Below are 24,833 nucleotides of genomic sequence, written 5' to 3'. Positions count from 1 at the left end.
TAAAATATAAACTTTGTCTTTAGGTAAAAGACAAAAGACTCAACTAGCCTAAAATGTTGTACATGACTTATTAATTCATACATTTTGAAATAATGTGTTACTTGTATTGTAAAATAATTATTTCCTGTAAATAAATATTTTCCCAATTTATTATAAGAGTTTGTGAATATTTATTAAAATCAATTTCTAATAAATAATCATTTGTATCAAGTTGTTGTTAATGTGACCCTTAGGATCATATGTTATTTAGAAATATCATTTTAATAAGACTCTTGAGCATACCAGATCTTTCAATCTCCCACTTACGCAAGACTCATATCAAATTGATATAGACAGTGGTGAACGTCTAGCAACATTTTCACTGCCCCCAAAAACATATGACATAGCTCCATTCCATCAACGCCCAATTCCCCTGAAGCCCCAATGTTACAATTGGTGAGTAAGGTAAGTTTATCAGTTATCCCTTTGTTACAAACATCATGTTGAACATGAGATATTGATCGCATTCAAAAATCATATAAGTGTTCAACTTTACATCAGGCCTTAGATGTCAAACTCTCAATGAATAAGAGGAACAAATCCCATCTAGAGTACTTATGCCTCTTGCATGGTTTACATCACACCCGATAATAGCTTTTATAACTGCCTAATAAAAGAACAACTTTTGACTATATCAAAGCATAACGTTCCCCACACTCAAGTCCCATATATGTATCTCAGGTGTTAAGGATATACATATATTACCTTTTATCAAGTATCATTCATGACAGCGATACATGAGGTGATCTTGAACGGGTCACTACAATACTTACTCTCTAGTAAGTATCTATGAAACTGGTTACAACGCTTTCTTAACCATCCCATTTCATATTAGTCTTATTTCGTTATTGCTTCCACAACAATAACTGACTATGGAGTTTTAGAGAGAATAAATTTACTCAAAGATTAAACATGTTAATAAAGAACACAACAAGTATTTAATGAAAAGATCATATACCACATATATCATAGTCATTACAACAGATGATGTTACATATTGTTCCATTATTCAATACTAATACATAGATCAAATCCAATCACTAGAATAGCAAAGTCCTATTCATCAAGCATGTCCTTCAAGATTTGCTTGAGGAAGAGGCTTCATGAAAGGGTCCGCCAAATTTTGATCAGTGTGAACTTTGCAAATACTAATTTCACCTTCTTCATCTTTATACCAGATGAAGTTGAATCTGTGGCTAATATGTCTGGTCTTCTTCTGTGCTCGGGTTTCTTTTGCCAAACCAATAGCACCCTCATTGTCACAGAAAACCTCTAGGGGGTCTTGAATGGTAGGGACTACCCCTAGATCCCCAATGAATTTCTTCATCCAAGCAGGCTCTTGTACAGCTTTAGAAGCAGCAATGTATTCTGACTCTGTAGTGGATTGTGCAACAACACTTTGCTTGGAGCTTTCCCAAGAAACTGCACCCCCATTGATAATGAACACATATCCAGATTGTGACGTGCAATCATTTCGATCAATTGTGAAGGAAGCATCAGTGTAGCACTTTACACTTAAGCTGTCTTCCATGCCTCCATAGACGAGGAACAAATCCTTAGTTCTTCGTAAGTACTTTAGAAAGTTCTTCACAACTCTCCAATGACTCTCCCATGGATATTGTTGGAAATTTCTTACCATGCTCATAGCATAAGTAAGATCAGGTCTTGTACAATTCATGGCATACATGATGGATCCAATTGTAGAAGCATATCGAATATCTTTCATCTTGTCCAGCTCAGCCTTTGTGCTAGGACATTGTGATGAAATTAGTAGAGTGCCATGTTCCATGGTTACAAATCATCCCTTAGAGTTTTCCATATTGAACCGTTTTAATACTTTCTCAATATATTTACCTTGGCTTAGACCTATTAATCGTTTTGATCTATCTCTATAGATTTTGATTCCAAGAATGTATTGTGCCTCACCTAGGCTCTTCATCGAGAAACACTTTCCAAACCAAGTCCTTACACCTTGTAAAGTTGGAATGTGATTTCCCATGATTAATATGTCATCCATATATAGGACCAAGAATGTCATCGAGCTCCCACTAGTTTTCATGTAAACACAAGATTCATCTTCATTTATTATAAAACCATACTTTGTTATTTCATCATCGAAACGATGATTCCAGTTACGAGATGCTTGCTTTAACCCATAAATGCATCTCTTGAGCTTACATACTTTATTAGGATGCTTTTGGTCAAAAAAACCTTTGGTATAATCCATGTAGACATCTTCTTCCAAGTGTCCATTTAGAAAAGCGGTTTTGACATCCATTTACCTTATCTCATAGTCATAACGTCCAGCTATGGCAAGTAGTATCCTAATTGATTTAATCATAGTTACCAGTGAAAACGTTTCATCATAATCAACCCCAACAGTTTGAGTGAATCCTTTATCAACCAATCTTGTTTTGAATGTGTGTAAGTTGCCATTCATTTCAGTCTTCTTCTTGATGACCCACTTACTTCCAACAGTCTTGCTATTGGGAGGAAGATCAACCAAATCCCTGACTTGATTTTCTCTCATGTATTGCATCTCAGCGTTCATGGATTTAAGCCATTTGGTATATTCAGGATCTGTCATTGCATACCGGTAGCTGACCTGCTCATCAGAATTCGTCATTATGAAGCACTCTTCAATGAGAAACCCATATCTCTCAGGTTCATGACGAGTTCTACCTGATGTGTGAACATCTTGTGTTTCAGTAGGTTGAAGGACAATGATCTCTTCATCTTCAACAACCTCTTGTTTAGTACTAGTGCCAACTAAAGATGCATCGGGTTGAGGTTTTGGATCTTCTTTAAGTTCTACAAGCCTCCCACTAGCCTCACCCATTAGAAACTTGCTTTCTAAGAATTCATCTTTTCGTGAAATAAAGATCTTATTCTCACTAGGGATGTAGAAGTAATATCCTAAACGATCTTTAGGATATCCTACAGATATCCATTTGGTAGATCCATTTGGTCTTGGAACTCTTAGCTCAAGTACTCGCCTCCTCTATCCGAACGAAGGATTTTGATTGTTTTTCGACTTGATTTTCAACTTCACTCTTAAATAATTTAAACTTTTCAAATGCTTCATGTTTTTGTTTCATCAAATACACATAATCCAAATGACTGAAGTCGTTAGTGAAGGTGATATATATATATATATATATATATATATATATATATACACACACATTGTTTTGAAAGGTCCACATACATCAGTGTGTATGATGCCTAATAAAACACTTGCCCTTTCACTTGTCCCAAAGAAAGGGGATTTTGTCATCTTGCCACATAAACAAGATTCACATATGTCAAATGACTCCGTGTCATTTCCCCCCAAAAGTCCACTCTTTTGGAATTGAGATATGTGTTTCTTGTTAATATGTCCAAGGCGACAATGCCATAGATATGTTTGGTTCAAATTTGGTTTGAGCCTTTTTGGTGTTAACATGATAAAGGGACTTATTGTTTGAGGTGTCATAAAAGTTTAATTCATAAATTCCATTTATTGGTCAAGCCTCAAAATAGAAGATTCCTTTGAAGAATGAGTGAATGTTATCATCAACAAATTTGAAATCATAACCATATTTTCTCAAACGTGAAACTAAAATGATATTTCTAGTAATAGAAGTAATTAAACACACATTGTCTAATGTCATGTACCGACGAGATGGTAAACATAAATCAAAATTTCCTAAAGCTTGGACCGCAACACGTGCTCCATTGCCGGCATGCAATACCATCTCGATTGCTTTCATCTCCTTACTCTTTCTGAACCCCTACAACGAATTACAATTATGAGTTCCACAACCAGTATCAAATACCCAAGTGTTAGATGAAAAAGTAAATAATCCCATTTCAATCATGAAAATGGATATACCTGAAGGGCCTTCCTCAGCCTTCTTGTTCTTTAACTCAGCAAGGTACTTGGGACAATTCCTTTTCCAATGCCCGAAAACTCCACACTCAAAGCATGTGTCATATTTGGCAACCTTTTCCTTCTTCTTTGGTGGTGGGTTTTGGGGAGATTTCTTCCCTTTTCCCTTGACAGCTTGTGGCTTTCCCATGAAGTTCTTGCCTTTGTTCTTCTTGACTTTTCATTCCCTAATCATGAGCACTTGAGGAGTTTTACTTGGTATATTTTTCTCTATAGTTTTTAGCATCACGTACAACTCATAGACAGTTTTCTCCCACCCATTCATGTTGTAGTTCATGATGAAGGTAACATAAGACTCTGGAAATGAGTTCAAAATTAAGTCTGTGGTCAAGTCTTGTGGATATGGAAAGACCAATCTCTCCAATTGATCCAGATAAGTTTTCATCTTGAGAACATGTGTGCTCACATTTCCACTCTCCTCCATTTTCATTCCATGGAGTGCCCTCACAGTTTCAAACCTTTCGGTTCTATCCTACTTACCAAACATCTCCTTGAGATGTTTAATCATGTCAAAGGCAGTAAAGAGTTCCAAATACCGTTGAAGATCGAGAACCATAGAGGCAAGCATAAGACATGAAATATCAAGTGAATCATCTATATGCTTTATCCATGCATCATGTTCAACCTTTGGGAGAGCAGGTGGTTCATCAAGGGTTTGGTTTTCAAGGACATAGTCTTTCTTTTCTTGTTTCAAAACGATTCTTATATTACTGTGTGAGTCCTAAAAGTTGGAGTGGTTGAGTTTTTCTTTGTCCAGAATTGATCGAATGTTCATTGGGTGGTGATGGGTTACAGTAGTTGGAGGAGCCATCTACAAAAGTATAACAAAGTTTTCATTTAGTATTTAATTCTTAAAAAATAATACCCTTTTTGTTTCCAAAACATTATTTATTTAAAGTCTAGGATCCAAGTTACAACTCAAATAAATGGTTAGGTATCCTTTATTCCATTTACTCAATTCTAACAAGGTAAATAACTTGTATTAATTACACCATTTGTAACTCCTAGATGTATGATACCCTTAACAATCTATTTGTTAATTTGTCATGTTTGGTCTCATATATGCCTTGGAACACTCTTGCTTAGGTGACCTTTATCACAAGAGGTTTCCAATCAAGTCATCCAATTAGAGAAATGCGTATAATTGATCTCTAACTTGGTTATAGAAATCACAAAAATACTTTGGCCACCAAAAGATCATACTAATAGTCAGATATCCTTTATCCCACTAACATCATACAAGTGATGTGCAAATTGTTTCTAAAGTTGCACGGTATAGACTTGCATTTAAAAAAAATGATTTTAATGTTTTATTATTATATTTAAAACATGTTATATCATGACAATTGCATGCATCCGATATGTCATGGTATCAATTTTTCTAAAAAAATCACTTTTAAGGTTCCTATAAAAATCCAGTTTTTTATATTTCGGCTTGGTTCAATTTTAAAATCAATATCTAGTATTAAGTTTGTGTTTGAGCCATGTATAACCTTTTAATATTGTTTAATAAAATTTCATTTTATTAAATAATACTTTGGAGTTTGAATAAGTTATAAAAACATGATTTTTACACTTATAATTCAATATTTCAAAAGTTGCTGTAATTAACAATTTTATAAAACCAGATTTTATTTTATGGCTAAAATATGTTTCATCCAATGTCCATATTTTATATTTTGAAATCCAAACTTCATGTGACGTTTATTTTGTCCAAAAAATAGTTTGGGTTTATGAAAAACTAAATTATCAACCACACAAATATTTACTTGAAAAATAAACAACACAAGCATGCATTTGACATAAACAAGCCTTAAACTATATAACACTTTTGTGAGCCAACACAAAAGTGTGAAGTCCTTCCAAAGGGACAAAGGGACCAAATATTACAACTTGTTCTACATGTGATCTTCAAGATCCCACTTGAAATGACAACCAACTTTGTTGCAATTTTTAAAAAAACTTTATAAAAGTTATGAACCTTTATAAAAACTTTATAAAGCTGCGGGTCTCCATGGTTCTTCAAGAAATGGCCTCCATCTTCATCTTGTTACATTTTCATCAAATAAATATAGTCTAAAACTAATCTATTACATAAAAATAACAAGAATAAAAACTAGCTACTTTTATTACATACTTTATGAATAAAAGAATATTACAAACCATTTTCAACCAAATCACACAAACAACAACACAAAATAGTCCAAGGATTGTTTATGCACTCTAAAAAACATATAAACTTAAAACCACCTATGTTTTTCTAAGAAACCTTTAAGTGATCAAAATGCATGTAAGTTTTTGTCACATAAAATAACAATTATAAAGTTGTCAAACAAAATATGTATGAACTTGTTTTTATACAAAAACAAGTTATCCATATTCTCCAAAAACTAAGATTTCCATAGATCAAAAATCTAACCAAACTTGCAAGGTGACTCTGATACCAATTATTGGTTTTATTTAAAACTTAGTTTCAAAAACTACAAATAATGGCAAATGGAAATCTTGTGTTTAATAAATAACATAAATATTTTATCACCCACCAATGATCATCTTGCAAGTAAAAGAAAGATTTAAAACATAACCATAGAAGGAAGAAGTGATAACAACCTTTGAAGCACTTTGAGTCCTCTAAGGGAGGCTTGGAAGTTGATGGAGTGAGGATGAACCCTTGTGTAACAACCCGAAGTTGTTCATCGCCGAAAACCCATTCTACCCGTATAACTCGCTGTATATCGAAACGTTCCGATGTCGTTTTTAGGTTAAGTTAATTAAACTTATATGTTTAATTGATGCTAATGAGTGTCCAAACCCCTTTGGAACTCATGAAATTAGCCCAAAAAAGTTATTTCAAAAATTATAGAACGTCCCCGCCGGGTTACAAAAACTTAATCGGGTGCGACCAAAAGCCCCGTTTAATGTCGGTATCGGGTAGAATTTCACCGTGTCCAAGTTTTGCAAACTATATAAACATGTTAACCCTTTCATTTGAAGCTTTTTATCTCTCTCACTACTCTCTCTCTAACTTCTCTCCTAAATTCAAGTTTAAGGGTCCAAATCATCAATTTAAGGCTTCAAATCTTTGAGGTACCTTCCTAAACTCATTTTATAGCATATTTGGCTTTCAAATTCGGGATTAAAACATGAATTAAGGTCTTGTATATGAGTTTACGGCCCTGGAAGGAGCTTGGGCCGTAAACACATAGTAAGGGGGTTTTATTGCCTTTAAACCTCTCCTAAACAATTTTGGGACTTAGATATGGCTTAATGGCTTAATGAACTGGACTTAGAATGCCTTTAACATGGATTTTGAATAGTAAACATGAGTTTACTGCCCAAGAACATGCTTGGGCCGTAAACTCATATATATGGGGTTTTTATGACCTTAAAACCTTCCAAAACACTAATAAGGCTTAGATATGAATTTTAGAATTATGGATTTGGCCTTGGAACACCTTGAACATCAATTTAGAGGACGAAACTTGAGTTTACTGCCCAAGATCATGCTTGGGCCGTAAACTCATTGTTCATGAAGAGTAAACTCCTCTAAATGTGTTAAAATGCCACTTTAACACACCTAAAGCCTCGGGATAAATTCTAGAAGTGTTTGCAAACAAGTATTGGACCTTAAAACATATTATAACACCCTTCCAAGGAGTTCACGGCCATGAGGGGGTTCATGGGCCGTAAACTCCTAAAACCATGTCAAAAGTCCCTTAAAAATCCATTCAAAGCTTGGAAAAATCATTAGAATCACATATGTTTGATTAAAGGACCAAAACATTAAGGATCTTGTGTGTGGGGGAGTTTATGGCCGTAAACTCCAATAAATGGTCCCTAAGTGAGTTTAAATTCATTCCTATGCTTTAGATGCAATCCTAGCTAAGTTATCCATGAATTATGAAGCCATTTAGCATCCAAAAACACCACTTATGAGTTCACGGCCGTGAACTCATGTGGGTGTGGTATTTAGGGCCGTAAACTCCTTAAGGAGTTTACTCTTGAAGTTCCAATTCAATATCCTAGCTATATGTGTCCCCAAATGTCACCCGGGTCCTTCCAAACACTTGTAAGGGAGTGTTTCCGCAACTAGAAGTGTTTGTCTCTACCAAATAAATAATCTAAGTCCTAATTAGATACAAATATGTATCTTTTCATAATTCATAGGAACTTCGTGCGTTTGCAAGCCCCGAACCAACGTTTAGCATCCGAAATCATCACGTTTCTCGTCCGGTGAGTTCATACCCCTACGCTTTTTCTGTGTTTTTCAATGTTTTCAGGGGGGGGGGGGGGGGGAATACAAGCAAACTATAACTGTTTTTGAATTATAACATTGATATGTTTCAAATAATATCTGGCAAACTTATAAACACTTTAACCCCTTATGTATTATGTTGAGCATAAGGGATGATTTATCAACTACAACTAAATGGATTTTAGTTAAGAAAATAACCAAACTAATCAAATTATTATGGGAATAATTTGGGGTTCTTTAGTTCTCGTTTTATCATGTATTGATATGTGTATAAAGTTATTAGATAAACTATGTCTGATTCAGTTTATCTCCGTATCATTTGAATGTATTGCCAGATAGTTTCATTGTATGTATCTATATTCACTGTATTATGTTTCATAATCTTTTGTATGTTTGATATCGTATGAGAACCCTGTGAATAGTTTAGTACTAGTTTGTGAGTTAGTCACTATCCTTTATGGATGATCAGTAAATCCTCCCCGGAAGTGTAACCAGAGTCTCCTGGAAGGAGAGCGAGGAATTTGTGAATAGATCTATTCGGGACTGACAATCCCACACCTTAACTGCTAGCTACAGTTAGGCGGGCACGCCTGGGGTGACAAATTTTGGATATCGTCCGACGCCTGACAAGCGTCAAGGAGGTCTCGTTGTCGTATCAGCATGGTTACCCGACTCACAATACGTATTAATATAAGTTTATTCACGACTTTAGTTTTGGATTTGATTTTAAATCAATCTTCTATCTTTAGATCTTATATCTAGTACGAGATGGGAATCCCATGGTTTTTGGTCTATAGGGTTCATATTTATTGCAGGATGTTATTCCTATGGTTAGAATCTATATCTAGTTCGGGATAGTGATCCCATGGTTTTAACAAACAATCTTGTATCTAGTCCGGGATGGTAGTCCCATGGTTTTCAGTCTATATTTTCAAGTATATCAAACTATCTTGTATCTAGTCTGGGATGATAGTCCCATGGTATTAAATCTATACGTAATACGGGATGTTAATCCCAAGGGTTTTCAAACTACTTTCTATCATTCAGTTCACGTATATTAAAGTATTTTATATCTATTTCGGGATAGAAATCCCAAGATTCTCAATATATAGTTTTGTGTATTAAACTATACTATGTGATATTAAATCGGTCTTGTAATTAGGAAAATATGGGATTTTCCTGGGGTAATGTGTAACGCGTAATTGAACTGTAATGAAGGATAACTAAACTGTTTTACATAAGAAAATATGGGATTTTCTTGGCTAACAAACCCTTTCGGAAAACTAAAGGAAACTGGTACATTTTCAGAAAACAAACATCTTATGAACTCACCAACTTTATGCTGATTTTCAAACCGCTTGTATTCTCAGGTCCACTTTAGACAGCTACCCGGCGATATCTTTTGGTGAAGACGGAGTGCTCAGAAGACTCGTCTCAACTTTTGTTCATATGATATATGTATAACACTTGTACAATTTACTTTTGAAACAAATGTAAACTTTCAAATATATGTAATGTAATGGTTGTTTACTGTGATTACTATGTACATTGGATTTGATACTCAACGTGGAATCAACCCAGGAAATGTTTCCGCCTTTGGTTTTTGGGGTGTGACACCTTGAGACACCAACAATTTTCCAACTTGATGTAATGCTAGTTACAACTCTTAAGCTTTAGGTCAAAAAAAAGATTATGACTTAAATAGAGAATGAAAGCAACAAGAAATCTTTCAAGTCCAAGACTTTAGAGAGAATATGGAGAGGGGAGGCAGGCTCTCGGCCTTTTTCTTGTTTTTGGTGCAAGAAGAAGATTGCAAGAGTGCAATCTTTATATATCCATGAAGTGAAGTCAATACCCATTAGATCTTAAACCTTTTTGCAAGCATGTCCCTATGTCATCAGTGTGTTTCTTCTAGCTTCTATTATTTTCAATAAACAAATACAAAAGGCCATACCCTTCACTAGTCTAGACTAGTTTCGGGCATGCCTTTAAAAAGAAGACAAAATGTTTAAATTTTATAAACTCCAAGTTTATAAAATATAAACTTTTTCTTTAGGTAAAAGACAAAAGATTCAACTAGTCCAAAATGTTGTACATGACTTATTAATTCATGCATTATGAAATAATGTGTGATTTGTATCGTAAAATAATTATTTCCTTGAAATAAATATTTTCCCAATTTATTATAAGAGTTTATGAATATTTATTAAAATCAATTTGTAATAAATAATCATGTGTATCAAGTTGTTGTTAGTGTGACCCTTAGGATCATATGTTATTTAGAAATATCATTTAAATATGACTCTTGAGCATACTAGATCTTTCAAACAGTCCTCCAAATACGGACCGAATGAACCCCAAGAGAAACCCTAATTCCAGCTAAAAACATCTAAATTTCCAATAATAACCAATTATAGAGCATAGGCAACTACCGATTTACAATCCAAACATACACCCATTGCTTGCAACCCAAGCGAAAAATCCAGAACCTGGATTTCCAATCTCCCACGGATACGGACCTTGCTCACATCGCTAAGGTACTCGAGCCACATCAAACCACTTACGCACACCGGCGATGACATACTGTCGCCCACCATCGCGACCAACATACCTCATGCTGATAATCCAACCTAACTCGGGAGGTCACAATCCTGCCCAATCCTTCGAACTCGAAAATATGAAGGGCAAGATCCTTGCCACAGATAATGACAATCTAATATGACAATCTGCCACTTAAATCCCAGATGTAATTTCCAAGCCGATCATATCAACCACTTCCTCGCCGTGTCTCGAGGTCCAAGGCATGACCAAAAAACCCTCGAGAATTCCAACCAACATACTCATATGGGTCTGAACCACTCAAGCGACATCGTCGTCGCCACTGGGGCCTGAACAACACAAAACTCATCCTCGCATAAGCAGCCCATTCCAAAAGATCGATAGATACGGAACCACTGCCTCGAACCATGGTATCCAACCATGCTATCTTTCCCGGCCAGTCCTTAGAATCCCTGAAACCTCCCTTGATTCGATTATGGATCATGTGCTTCTAGTAGTACAGGCCCAATACTACCTTCCACACCTATCCATGCTTTCCTCAAGAATTATCTTAGGTCCTCTAATACTTAGTCACGAAATAACCCTGAAACCTGCCCACGGTGGAATAACTGCATTAAAATACTCCCTAGGCTATCCTAGGCTTCTACACTTGTCTGCCATCAGCTGTTGAAGAACTCCTCACAATGTCAATTAGCCATTCCATGAATACAGTCACGTGCAACAAAACTCAGATAATCCTTCGAGTAACAGACTCATCCCTACAACGGTTGGACATAGATAAGAGTTGCGCAATAAGGTCAAATTCGTCACTCTGAGATTATTCAACCTTTTTCACATGCGACTTGACATATTCACTTTATGGCTAACCTACATCACCCATGAGTTCCACAAAGAACAAAGCAAGCAGCATTTGTGTAGAGCAGCCGACTGGCACTAACATGCAACAAAATCTGAAAAATCCTCCAATGAAATCCTCAATCTCAGACTCCCAGCATCTCGGGCGCACTTTCGCCTTGCCCTCACTCTCTCAAGAGTGGCTAATCCTTCATCACGCCGACCCGCTATTAACCGTGCCCATTCCAACGAAACCACCGCTACCTCATCTAATAACACAACTGGTCGGCTGACCCTACACGACTCACCATACCACTAGATGCCACGCGACTCTCCATTGATTCCAAATGACAATTGCATGAATACAATTACATACCCCACAATTTAAACAATCTTAGACTAACAGATTCAATCCCACAATGGTTGGACTCAGAAAAGAGCTACACAGTAGGGCCAAACCCCTTACCCTAAGATCATCTAAACCATGCAACATGTGACTTAGCGTATTCACTTAATAGTCAGTTTACATGCGAAAGAGTAATACCACAATCAACCAGGGGTTTTATAAGAGACAAGGCATCATATAATCAAGTAATTCTATCAAGCAATTCTTGAAGATCCCTAGCCTATCACTAGCATGTTGTTTAAACATATCATAACATAATCTCAAATAACTGTATGGTAATTTTGGGTCTACCTATTGGCTCCGGCTGATCGTAGACATCGCATACTGCTTGTTATTTTAAAAACCATTTGAAATTCGTTTTTAAAATCTTTTTTTTCTTAGTTTGAGACTGGATTCATACGAGTGTTCCTCCAATTCACTCAAACCAAGGCTCTGATGCCAACTTGTAACATCCATAAAGTTTCATAAAATTTAAACTTTTCAAAGCAACCATTTTTCTATAGAAGTATTTACAAAACCCATTGTTTCCAAAACATTATTTAAGATCAGAATCGTCCTCAACATAGTTTTCAAAACTTTGTCATTATCAGAGTATCCAAGAAATCATAAGTCCAAAAACACGAGAATGTATACGGTCACGCCCTCACCCCGACAAGATCCGATGAAGTACCTGAAACCATAAAACAAAAATGTAAGCACAAAGCTTAGTGAGTTCCCCTAAAGTACCAACACCCAACATATAACATATACAAATAACAGCATGCATATAGATCCTTCATCCTGTCTGGACCGTCTCATCGGGCCTCAGCCTGTCTGGACCGTTCTCTGGGCCTTCGGCCAGACTGGTCTTCCTCATAGGCCTTCATTCTATCTGGGCTGCCCTGGGTCTGTTGGCCTTTAACACAAAGAAGGGCCGCCTCAACCCAACCACACACACAGAAACCATGTCAACATTTACATGACATATAGGCACACATCATATACCGATAATAAAAATTACCGGGTTTGTTGACTGGTAGCACAAAGAAGTATAGTCTCAACCTAACCGCACTACCTCAAAACATACAACTAGTAAACATATAGCCAAAACAGATAACAAGCAGATCTAACATATCACTAAGCATAACATCATCCTATCTACCAGGATACATATCTAACAGATCACTACAGCACACCATCATAAGATAAACTAGGATGACAATCCAAAGGGCCGGCCTTAGTGCCTTCGACCTGCAAGTACAGTGAGGAAAACTCACTTCGAATACTGAAGTTCACTGCAAGAATCCTTAGTTTTTGCCCCGAAGACACCTCCGATTTATCATATCAAAATAACTCCCAATTAGCAATTGGTTTTCATTCTAAGGCCCACCATCCATAGTTGGGGTGAACTGACCATTTTACCTCTGACCCAACATGAACAAAAACTGAGGCCCAATTCCATTAACCTAAATTTCCAAAACCAAAAGATCCATAAAGTCCCACTAGTGTCCTAATTTTCCAAATTGGGCCCAACCTCATATGAGTCTTATCCTAAGCTCATAATTTCCTTTATTACAATTCAGGTTACCTCAAGTACCCCCTTAGGAAAACTTGGTCAAAGACATAAGTCAAAAAATCAAGCTCAACGGCTCGAGTTGACCCAACTCATCGTGTTTTCCAATTTAACTGCAAAGTCGGGAAAAACCGATCCAACTCGCCGAATTTATCAATAAGCTCGCCGAGTCCACTCAAAACTCAACAGCTTAGTACAATAAGCACTTAATACATAAGGACATGACTCCAAAACCAAGATTTGACTTCCTTGTGCTAGAAAACCATATAAAGTTTCCAACTTTACGTTTATGCATGTCTAAATGAAGCTCTTAAGCTTAAAATGGGCTAGAGAATTGACTTAATGCATGCATGACACCAAAATCCTCATAAATCTTGAAACTTTAAGCCAAATGAGGCCACACAATGGCCAGATCTAAAATGAAAACCCATAACACACTCTAATCCTTGGACAATCCATCAAAGAATCCAATAATCAAGATAAAACCCTAAAAGAAGAGATCTAATCAATGAAGAAGCAAGGTACAAACTTTATACCTCAAAGAGACTGCAATAAGTGGGGAAGTTCTGGATCTAAAGCCATTCCACCAATCTAGACTCCTTCACTTCAAGGCTCCTTCAAAAGAGTACCAAAATCAACACTCAAAGCTCTCCACAAGCTCACACACTCAACTATGGAAGATGATACTCGAATTTAGGGTTTCTAGATAGAGGAGGCTGGTAAGGCGGCTAGCCAAGGGACTTAACGCCTTTAAATAGGGTGAAACACCCTAAAAATAGGGTTTCCTTCCCAGCTGTCAACTCGTCGAGTTGAGGCTACTCAACTCGACGAGTTGCTTCATTAAATCCCACGGCCAAAACATTCTTCAACACGTCGAGCGGATGCTACCCAAATCGTTGAGTTCAACTAGAAAAATCATATAAAAGATAACTCTTATACCTGGAAGTTGGGATGTTACAAATGTAGATTATGTGATCCAAGAGTTCGGTTGGTGCTTTGGATTCAAAGGGTAAAATGGGAAAAGTGGTGTTTCATACTTCTTTTATGAATTAATGATTTTAGTTCTATGTGTTTTAAGGAAAAAGTAATTAGATAGGTTTGTATAGCTCCTCAACACCTTTCTGTGGATATAAATATCGTCGAAATCAGAGTTGATAGGAAAATTTTATGATCGTTTGAAGTTAGGACAATTTTGGGTTACGCCGCGTATACTGGGTGAACGGGGAAGTACATTGGCCGTACTAGGGCATCACTGAGTATGATGGGCGTAAAAAGAGTATGTTGGGCATACGTAATCAGTTCCCAAACCCTATTTTCACGGTTTAAGATCTATTTAAGCTCCTTAAATTTCACAAGCCCATTCCATTCTCATCCTCCACCTCTCCAACTCCCTCCCTTGAAAACCCTAACCTTATTTTGAACTTTGTGAGAAAAAGAAGGTGTTCTTGAGTGATTTAGAGTGTTCTTGGTGCATCTTGGAAAAGAAGGAGCTCATTGGAGAAGTGTTGGTTGCATTGGAGCTTGTAGATCTAGACTTTGTTCACCTTGATCTTTCTTCTAGAGGTATAAGGATTGAATCTTGATAATGCATTTGTTGGATCTAGCTAGTTTTTGGTATTATGGGCTTTTAGTCACTTTAGTGCATAAATTTTAGATCTTGAAAGTTTGTGACCTTGTTATGGATAAAGTTGGGAACTATTATCCATCTAAACATCATATTGATTCAAATCTAAATGTTAGAGACTTGGACTTAATGGATTAAGTTGAAAAAGATGCATTTTTGGTCCCTTTGAGACTTAAAGACTAGATCTTGGTTGTTTGGACCATTCTAATGGATAAAGTTGGAAAATTTATCCATTAGGGAATTATTAGTGTTGGATTAGGTGTCTAATCCCATAACTACAAGTGGTATGTACTTGATTTGATAGTAACATGGTCCTTTTGGGTTGCCTTCACACTAGCAACTAGACAGGATGACTATTGGAGAGAGAAAGAGAGAGAGAGGCTGATTTTATTATTTAGAATAATAAAGTGGTGCATAATTATGATTTATTAATATATTATAAGAATAATATATTAATTAGAAATCATATTGGTAATAAGTATTTAATCAGAAATTGATTTGGAATTAATTTTGGGATTAAAGGAACGGACCGAAAGTGTAGGGGCTGTTTTGTAAATATTTGATAGCTGAGGTTTTAAGACATTGGATAACCCTTATTAGGGAGGGCCAAATCCCTAGAAGGTTCTAGAGATTTTCGTCCAAGCCCTAAGGAAGGGGTCCATGGACTTGTTTAGGCCCTAAGCTAAGGAATTAGGGTTACCGCCTTAAAACCCTAGTTAGCCTCAAGTATAAATAGAGCCCCTTGGCTCTTGAATTCGACCACCCATCTGGAAACCCTAGAAGAGCCGAATTTTTAAGCAATTCACTCCTCTCTCCTATCTCTCTCTCTCTCTCTCTCATATTCATTCTCTTTCCCTAGTGTGTTTGTGAGCCATTAGAGGTACTACACTTGTGGTACTTGTTCTCAAGAGCAAAGGATCTTCAAGATTGGTTGTTATTACCATATAGCAACAAAGGTATGTGATCTAATCTTTGTATATTTTGAATCTTTAGATGCATATTAGGGTTTTCCTTTTTGTGTTCAATGCTTGTATGTCTAATAGAGAAAACATAAATCCAAATCTAGGGTTGTAAGCACAAATAGGATTGTTTGTATAAAACTCATCAATGGTGTCGAAGCTTTTGGTTTTGTTTTCAATTAGATTTGATACAATAGATTGAAATTAACAAATTAGGGTTATGACAATTAAACCCTAGGGCTTGGATTTTTGAAATTAGGGTTTCTAAACCCTAGTTTCGAAAATTGATTAGGGTTTTTGAACCTGTTCCTTTGGCCATCATTTTTCCGATTTCTAGGGTTTGCTAAGCCTAGAATTTTCGAAAAATGCCTTGCCCAATATTAGATTTCGAAAATCTAGGGTTTTGGGTAGTAGTGTCTTTTAAATTATTTAAATGGATAATCCTATGAGATTTAATAATTCAAATTAATTGTTTAATTTTGGATAATTATAAAATCAAGTTTTTTAATATTTAAGATTTTAAATTAAAAGGTATTAATTACAAAAATTTTAAATTAGATTAAAAACCCTAGTATTTTGAAATGTTTAAAATACAGCCTTATACTATATATAATTAAAAGTTTAATATTGTATATGTATAAGAAAAGTCAATCTTACCATTAGTAGGTCTCATTCATGAAGCTGGTCTATAAGGGGTGTTTAAGGAAGTGGCCTATAAAATGACCGCCATTGGGTATCCATTCTTACCCACCGCACTCTTGACTAGTGGAGGGTTGTTAGCCGAACGTGTATGATAGGACATTAATTCTCTCATTAATATGTATAATGATAAATTTAAAATAACTAAATGTTTTTATAAATTCTCAATATTAGTTACTTTGGGAAAATGTGAATTTGATGCTAATCCATGAAATTGCACATTGAACTTTGTTAAGTCGTTAGTGGAGCATGTGTGGTTAACCGACACACTAACTTAGACTAACAAGGGTGGCAATGGGTAGCTCGTAAATTATCATAGATCAATGGAGCGTGTGTGGTTAATTGGCACATTGATTAGGTGGTAAATGACATCGAGAGTACCAAGCTAATTTGCATGGTTATTCACACCTTGTTTGTGATCCTCGGTATCCCAGTCACAAACTTGAAGGGAATAATCAAGATTAAACAGGCCATTGAATAGTTCAATGGATCTCAAAGAATCTAGGAATTTCATTTCATTTAAAACCTAATTATTTTAATTTCGTTTTTCATGGTGGAATTGGTAAATCATCATTTACCTACCTTCAAATAATTTACAATTGGATTACGACATCCCTCTTCCGAATTATGAATTATTGTGTTGGGTCCTAGCCTTAATATTTCATTTTGGGTGTTATATTAAGGATTCCTTCTAATCAAAACTTTTTCCTTCTTCTTTTGCAGATGTCTACGTCAAACAACGCTTCCGGTTCCTCCAACAGTAACTCCAAGAACTCTTTCTTGCTCTTGAACATTTGTGTGAGGATCAAGTTCAATGGTTCCAATTTCAATGATTGGTTCCAAAAAAATTTGAATGAGCTTGTGTTATGAGGACAAAGAATAGGTCCTTTACAAACCGTTGAATGAGATTGATGAGTCCAAAGCTACTCCTGAAATAATAGCTAAGTATGGGGCTCACTACAAGGATGATACTAAGGTGTCCTGTATTATGGTAGCCACCATGACTCCTGAGCTGCAGCGGTTCTACGAGTACTATTGGCCTTATGAGATGTGCAAGAACTTGATGGAAAAGTACCATCAAAGAGTGCGTCAAGAGATGTATGAAATAGTCACCTCATTCTTCACGACCAAGATGAGGGATGGAGAGTCCATCATGACCCACCTGCAATGCATGCAAAGATATGTGGATCATCTCTTGAAGTTGAATGTGAACTTTGATGAAGAGTTGGATATTGACATAGTCCTACACTCTCTGACTGCTTGCTATGATCATTTCAAGATGACTGATCATATGAGCAATGAGTAAGTCACATTGAGGAAGCTTCAAGGCCTGCTAAGAAGTACTGAAAGTGGATTAAAAGGGAAAAGTGTCGAATTTTGCTCCTACTCCTGCTACTGCTCCAGTCCTGGCTATTAGACAATGAAAAGGGAAACAAAGGAAAGCTCCCTCAAAGAACTAGAAGGGAAAGTCTCATGATGGATCTTCTTCTAGTGGATCCAAAGCTAAAATCAGTTATGCCCCTCCCTCCTCTGATCCAAAAGAAGCAACGTGCTTCTACTGCCATGATAAGGGGAATTAGAAAAGAAGCTGCCCAAAATACTTGCAAGGCATCAAGGATGGGAAGATAAAGCCCACCTTTACAGGTATTTATACTATTCTATCTAAAAACACATCACATGCTAGTTCTTGGGTCCTTGATACATGATGTGGTTTTCACATTTGTTCTGATTTTCAGGGGCTAAGAAGAAGTAGGGATGTGGACCATGGGAAGATGAACTGATAATGGCAATAGGAAGTTGTCTCTAGATACCAAGATCGGAGTTTACTCTTTAGTTCTTAGTAGTGGGTTAGGGTTGGATTTGAATGATTATTGCTACTCGTCAGAAATTACGAGGAATGTTATTTCCTTTCATTGTTTGTACAGACAAGGCTTTAGATTTTCGTTTAATAATGAAATTGGTTCTATTAATGCTTATTATAAAGGTTTATTTTTGTTTTGAAGCATTGCCTTGTAATGGTGTATATGAAACTGTGACGGTTGTAGGTAAGTTAGGAAATAATGTGTTGCATATTGATTCGTCTAATGGTTTAGACAAGGCATGCTTGTGGCATTGTCGTCTTGGAAATGTCAACAAGAAGCGCATAGCCCAACTCCGAAAGGATGGAGTGTTGGAGTCATTTGACCTTAGGTCAGATGACACGTGCAAATCTTGTTTTCTTGGAAAGATGACTAAATCACATTTCACTGGTACTTGTGAAAGAGGTGAGGGATTGTTGGATCTCATACACACAGATGTGTGTGGGCCCTTCAGATCCACCACAAGGGATGCTAATCACTTCTATGTGACTTTTACCGACGATTATAGCAGATATGGATACATCTACTTAATCAAGCATAATTCGGAAGCCTTTGAAAAGTTCAAAGAGTTTAAGGAATAAGTGGAGAATCAATTGGACAGGAAGATAAAGATGCTCATATCCGATAGGGGTGGTGAGTATCTTAGTATCGAGTTGCATGACTATCTTAGGGAATGTGGAATTGTTTCATAATTAACGCCTCCTAGGACACCATAACTTAATGGTGTGGCTGAAAGGCATAATCGCACCTTGATGGACATGGTTCGTTCCCTGATGAGTCGAGCTTTGCTACCAATCTCATTATGGGGGTATGCCTTAGAGACTACCACCCATATCCTTAATCTAGTCCCAACAAAGAAGATTGCCAAAACACCCCACGAGATGTAGACGGGGAAGGTTCCCTTCTTGGCACATGTCAAGGTTTGGGGTTATGAAGCTTTCGTAAGACGAGAGACTCACCAAAAGCTTGAACCTCGAAGTGAGCAGTGTATTTTCATCGGCTACCCACAGAAATCCGTTGGATATCTTTTCTACAGACCTAGTGATAACGTGGTCTTCGTAGCAAGTAGAGGAGTTTTCCGCAATAGGGAACTCATATGCCAAGGGGATAGTGGGAGGACAATTGATCTTGAAGATATTCAAGAATCAAGCGGTGAAAGAACCTCTAACACTAGCACTCAACCTGAGGAAAAGATTCTTGTTGAACCCATTGACAATTCATTACCTCTTAGACGGTCCTCTTGAGTTAGAATGTCACCGGAGTTTTATGGTTTTCATATTACTACGGATGGTGATACGTTTATCAGTGATAGTACACTGGTAAATTTAGATGAGCCTTCTAGCTACAAAGAAGCTGTGGCGGGCCTTGAGTTTGCAAAATGGAATGAGGCAATGAACAGCGAGATCCAGTCCATGTATGACAATCAAGTTTCGAACTTTTTTGACAATGTATGAGGTCGAAAGACATTTGGGTGCAAGAGGATCTTCAAGAAGAACACCGATATGGATGGAAAGGTGCACACGTTCAAGGAACGGCTGGTTGTGAAGGGATTTACTCAAACCCCGTGGGGTTGACTATGATAAGACCTTCTCTCCAGTGGCCAAGATCAAGTCTATTAGGGTTCTGTTAGCCATCTTTGTGTTTCGTGATTATGAAATCTGACAGATGGATGTCAAAACCATTTTCCTTAATGGGAAGCTGGCTGAAATTTTTTACGTATGTCAGCCAGAAGGTTTTTTGGGTGCTAAATACCCCAATAGAGTGTGCAATCTTGAGAAATCCATTTATGGATTGAAGCAAGCATCTCGCAGATGGAATCTTTTCTTCGATGAGAAAGATAAAGAGTTTAGTTTCTCTAGGAGTAAGGATGAGTCATGTGTATATGTCAAAGCTAGTGGGAGTATAGTTAGCTTTCTAGTATTGTATGTCGATAACATACTGCTCATAGGAAACGACGTTCCAACCTTGCAGGATGTTAAGTCGTGGCTTGGGAAGTGTTTCTCTATGAAGGATCTAGGGGAAGTTGCTTATATTCTGGGGATGAGGATCTTGACAAATAGGAGTAAAAGACATAATTGGACTTAGCAATACCAAACTGAGTAACACTTAGAGTCCGAGTACTGATGCAAAAATAGCAGAAATGAGTCGAGTGCCATATGTTCCGCCGTTGGCTCGATCATGTACGCCATGACATGTACTCGCCCTGATGTGGCTTTTGCTTTAAGCATGGTAAGTCAATATCAAGGGAATCCGGGTAGAGCTCACTAGATAGCAGTTAAGAACATTCTTATGTATCTGCGAAGGACCGAGGATTGGGTCCTTGTCCTTGGTGGCAGAGATGACTTAAGATTCATAGGGTATAGTGACGTCAGCTTTCATACCGACCGAGACAACTTCCGTTCTCAGTCAAGTTGGGTTTTTGCCCTTAATGGAGGAGCAGTAACTTGGAAAAGTTCCAAGCAGGAGGTCGTCGCTAATTCAACGTGAGAATTAGAGTACATAGCTGCTAGCAAATCGTCGAAGGAGGCTATATAGTTGAAGAACTTCATTGGAGACCTTGGAGTTGTACCAGCCATAAAGGAGCCCATGGAGATTGTTTTCGATAATGAAGGAGTAGTTGCCTTAACCAAGGAACCAAGGGATCTTGGCAGATCCATACATATCGACAAAAAATACCATTTTATCAAATATCGGGTAGAAGAAGGACTCCTCGTCGTCAAGAGGGTATCGTCAGAAAAGAATCTTTTAGATCCCCTCACAAAGGGTCTGAGTAGGACTAAGCACATTCCACATGTGAGGAACATTGGTCTGTAGGACGATATTAGTTTTGGTGATTAGATAGATATTTTAGAAACTTGTAACAATAAAAATGTAGTTGACATTTGATGATTAATTAATAGAGATTTATCTATAAGTAATTGTTTACTATCTTTTGTCAATTGTTTATTTTGTGTTTCATTTTTGCATGTTTTACTTCATGAATAATTGGATTATTTAAAAATTATCCACAGTCGATCATACTTTGGAAGTAAATAATGAGTCCAGACTATCATGAATTGGCTTGTAGATTGTCTAAGTGCTTAGACATAGCAAAGGTTTAGGATTGAAGTATTGGACTAAACCCACGCTCATTTGACTTACTTCATGGAATTTATCACGAGTAATTGTGAGACGATAATAGCCTATAATCTAAAAACCAAGATATATGAGTTGTTGTTTACGAGTTGGTTGTGCATTGATAATGCGTAAACGCATCAGTAACTTGATGTTATAAAACGTGTTGTGTATTATTTGATGAGTAACTAGTACAAGCATATAAGTTAAATTTTATTTGTTCCTTTTGCCCTAATGGGAAAAATGATATCTTGGGCCACTCGATGATTTTGTGTTGACTTTTTTTGTCGGGCCCGGTCAGGATTGAATTGATGTGTTCAATTAAGTTTGTTGTCAAACAAATCAGAAATCGGGAAACAAATTGTTGGACAATGAGAATTATTATGCTCCATGTCTTTGTCTACATGATATCTTGCAGAACGGAGGATTGTATGATCCTTTATCTAAGGACACGTGGCTGACTAGGTCAGAGTTCGACAGCAACTTTTGAGAGCTACGATTGCTAGTCATATTTTAAAGTCATACTTGCAATTATAGTTATTATACTTATCCAAGTGTGAGGCTGTTGGATTAGGTGTCTAAGCCCATAACTATAATTGGTATGTACTTGATTTGATAGTAGCATGGTCCTTTTAGGTTGCCTTCACACTAGCAACTAGACAGGATGACTATTGGAAAGAGAGAGAGAGAGAGAGAGGCTGGTTTTATTATTTAGAATAATAAATTGGTGCATAAATATTATTTATTAATATATTATAAGAATAACATATTAATTATAAATCATATTACTACTAAGTATTGATGTGTGTAAAACCCACTAGTTTTAAACCTACTTTTAATTATCAAATAACACACAAAAGGCAGTGAACCTATCAATTGTGGTATAGCTAAATAAGCAGGGTATCGAACACATGGAACGGCAAATTAAACTAAAAACTAATTTAATCTAAGTTAATTAAAAAGCAGGGGTTGTTCTCTAGTTTTACAAGACTAGAAACTTACTAATTATTACTAATTTAAGCTAGAAAATAAAGACTTTGACTAGATTCAATAACGGAGAAGTACTTCTATTTAGTTCAACTTAATTGATCCTATGGTTGATTTCAAGGTAAAAGTGCAATGGATTAATTCTTTTGCTAGTTACCGATTCAATTGATTAGTTCCGTATTCACTTCATTAATCCTTAGCAAATAAATCAATTTAAACAATGGCCAGTTGTCTATTTCAATTAGATTTACTAGATATAATATTCGGGTTAAGTTAGACTTGCAATAGCTAATTAAGTTTTCCTTTTTAATTAACTTCTTGTTTAATGGTCATCTCACAAGCTTGCACATAAATTTACTTGATTTTCTTATTAATCCTAGTTTCATGTTCACTACACTAGACATATGACAAGAAGTGTTCACTAAGCATATGAGATTGATAACTAATAGATGTTCATGCTAATTAATTATCTCCCTATTAACAGAAAATCAATTATCATTCACACACAAGGTTCTTTAGCAAGCTAAAATAACTAAATTAACCAACATAGAATTAATCCTACCAAGAATCAAACCATACTACCAATTTCGTATCCCCAAATAGAAGTTTAAAGGGTTTAGCTCATCATTGAAATAAAATTCAGCAAACAAACAGAATCTAAATGTTCAAACATAGTAACTAAACACAAAGATTTAAGAAGTATGATAAATTTTGCCTCAATGCCCCTTCGGAATTGAACTCTAGCTCGCTTTGACGATCTCTAAGGGTCCTCTGGCTTCTCAATCGCAGCAAAACCTTTCTGAATCGTCCCAGAACTCCTCTCCATCGATCTGTGGAGTTATCTTTAAATAAGCTATCCGACTCGTCGAGTCAAGTGGTGACTCGTCGAGTCCCTCTCACATTCCCCGTATTGTGATAACTATCTGGGATCCCGAGTCATTTTCCTTCTGATTCCTCGACCGGACTCGTCGAGTAGCTATCTGACTCGACGAGTAGAAGCCTTTTTTGGGTGTTTTTCCTTCTTCATTCCACTCTCGAGCTCCTAACTGTTCCTCTTGCTTCCTTTCGCTTCCGAGCTTCATCTTTGGACTGAAAAACATAATTTAACACTTTTAAGTACCTTTTGTCCATAATATGCGATAATTTAGCTAATATATGAATAAAAAACTATACTAAATACACACTAAATATGCACATATCAAAATACCCCACACTTGTCTTTTGCTTGCCCTCAAGCAAAACTGAATTTTAACACATTAGAATTATGTATAACAACTCCAATCTAACCCAGCCATTATGCCAAGACCGCAACGCATGCATTTGTGTCTAAAATTTTTCCTAAAGAACCTCCCATATTCCAAATACTCACAATCCTCATAAACATTCACCCACTCACCCCGAACTATGCTCATTTTATGCAACCCTCCGAATCCATCCGCAGAAAACCTCTTTACCCTCAAGGTATTTTTAATTGAGCAACCCAAGCATACATATTCTAGAAAATTACAATTTTTTCGATACGACTATGAAATTCTTTGAATTCTTCACTTTCTTGATAATTTGATCTTTGATCTCTTTGAATTCACCACCTTTATTGTTTGATTTTTGGTATCTTCAACTTTTTTGGATTTCTTGGAATTTTGATCTTTTGATCTTCACTTTATTTGCTCCAAAATTCTTATAACTTTTCTTGTAATTCTCTCTCTTTTTTTTTTACATGTATACCTCACTTTTTTCACTCAAAACCTACATGCTTAAGCAGGGGCGCTCAATCTCAACCTTTATTGGCTAATGATAAAAACTTTCCTGGATACATTTCAGGTTTAGGCTACTAAACATATTGCATCCCTCAGGCTGAGCAAGATTGTGTTTTTGTCTCATGATTTCACTGAAATAAGGAAGCCACAAATGCACTAGAACGTGTATAGGCTCAACTAAACATTTGGGTTATCATGCAATTATCAACACAACTCTAACATGGAATCCTAATTTTTACCAAAGTTTTCTAATTAAAT

At 36.5% G+C, this 24,833-nt stretch overlaps 1 protein-coding gene and 1 pseudogene across 1 annotated transcript; both read right to left on the bottom strand.

The window, feature by feature from the left end:
* Positions 1-1,102: 1,102 nt before the first annotated feature.
* On the bottom strand, positions 1,103-1,828 carry LOC145098904 (secreted RxLR effector protein 161 pseudogene; annotated as a pseudogene).
* A 489-nt stretch (positions 1,829-2,317) lies between these two features.
* LOC145098903 (uncharacterized) lies at positions 2,318-4,100 on the bottom strand. The gene is made up of 2 exons (XM_079036494.1): positions 3,914-4,100; positions 2,318-2,976 (listed from the first exon to the last, which is right to left on the bottom strand). Exons 1-2 carry the CDS (start codon positions 4,098-4,100, stop codon positions 2,318-2,320), a joined length of 846 nt encoding a protein of 281 aa, XP_078892620.1.
* Positions 4,101-24,833: the final 20,733 nt, after the last annotated feature.

The sequence above is a fragment of the Lactuca serriola genome, chromosome 4, assembly GCF_051521515.1.
Source record: "Lactuca serriola cultivar US96UC23 chromosome 4, Lser_US96UC23_V15, whole genome shotgun sequence".
Classification (NCBI taxonomy): Eukaryota; Viridiplantae; Streptophyta; class Magnoliopsida; order Asterales; family Asteraceae; genus Lactuca; species Lactuca serriola.
The sequence above is the reverse complement of the archived record's forward strand: the minus strand, read 5'-3'. Positions and strand labels throughout refer to the sequence as shown.

Coding starts and splice junctions, on each gene's coding strand:
- LOC145098903 (XM_079036494.1), bottom strand. CDS start 4,100: ATGGGAAAGCCACAAGCTGTCAAGGGAAAAGGGAAGAAATCTCCCCAA. Junction 2,977..3,913: donor GGCTGAGGAAGGCCCTTCAG/GTATATCCATTT, acceptor GGATATCTGTAG/GATATCCTAAAGATCGTTTA.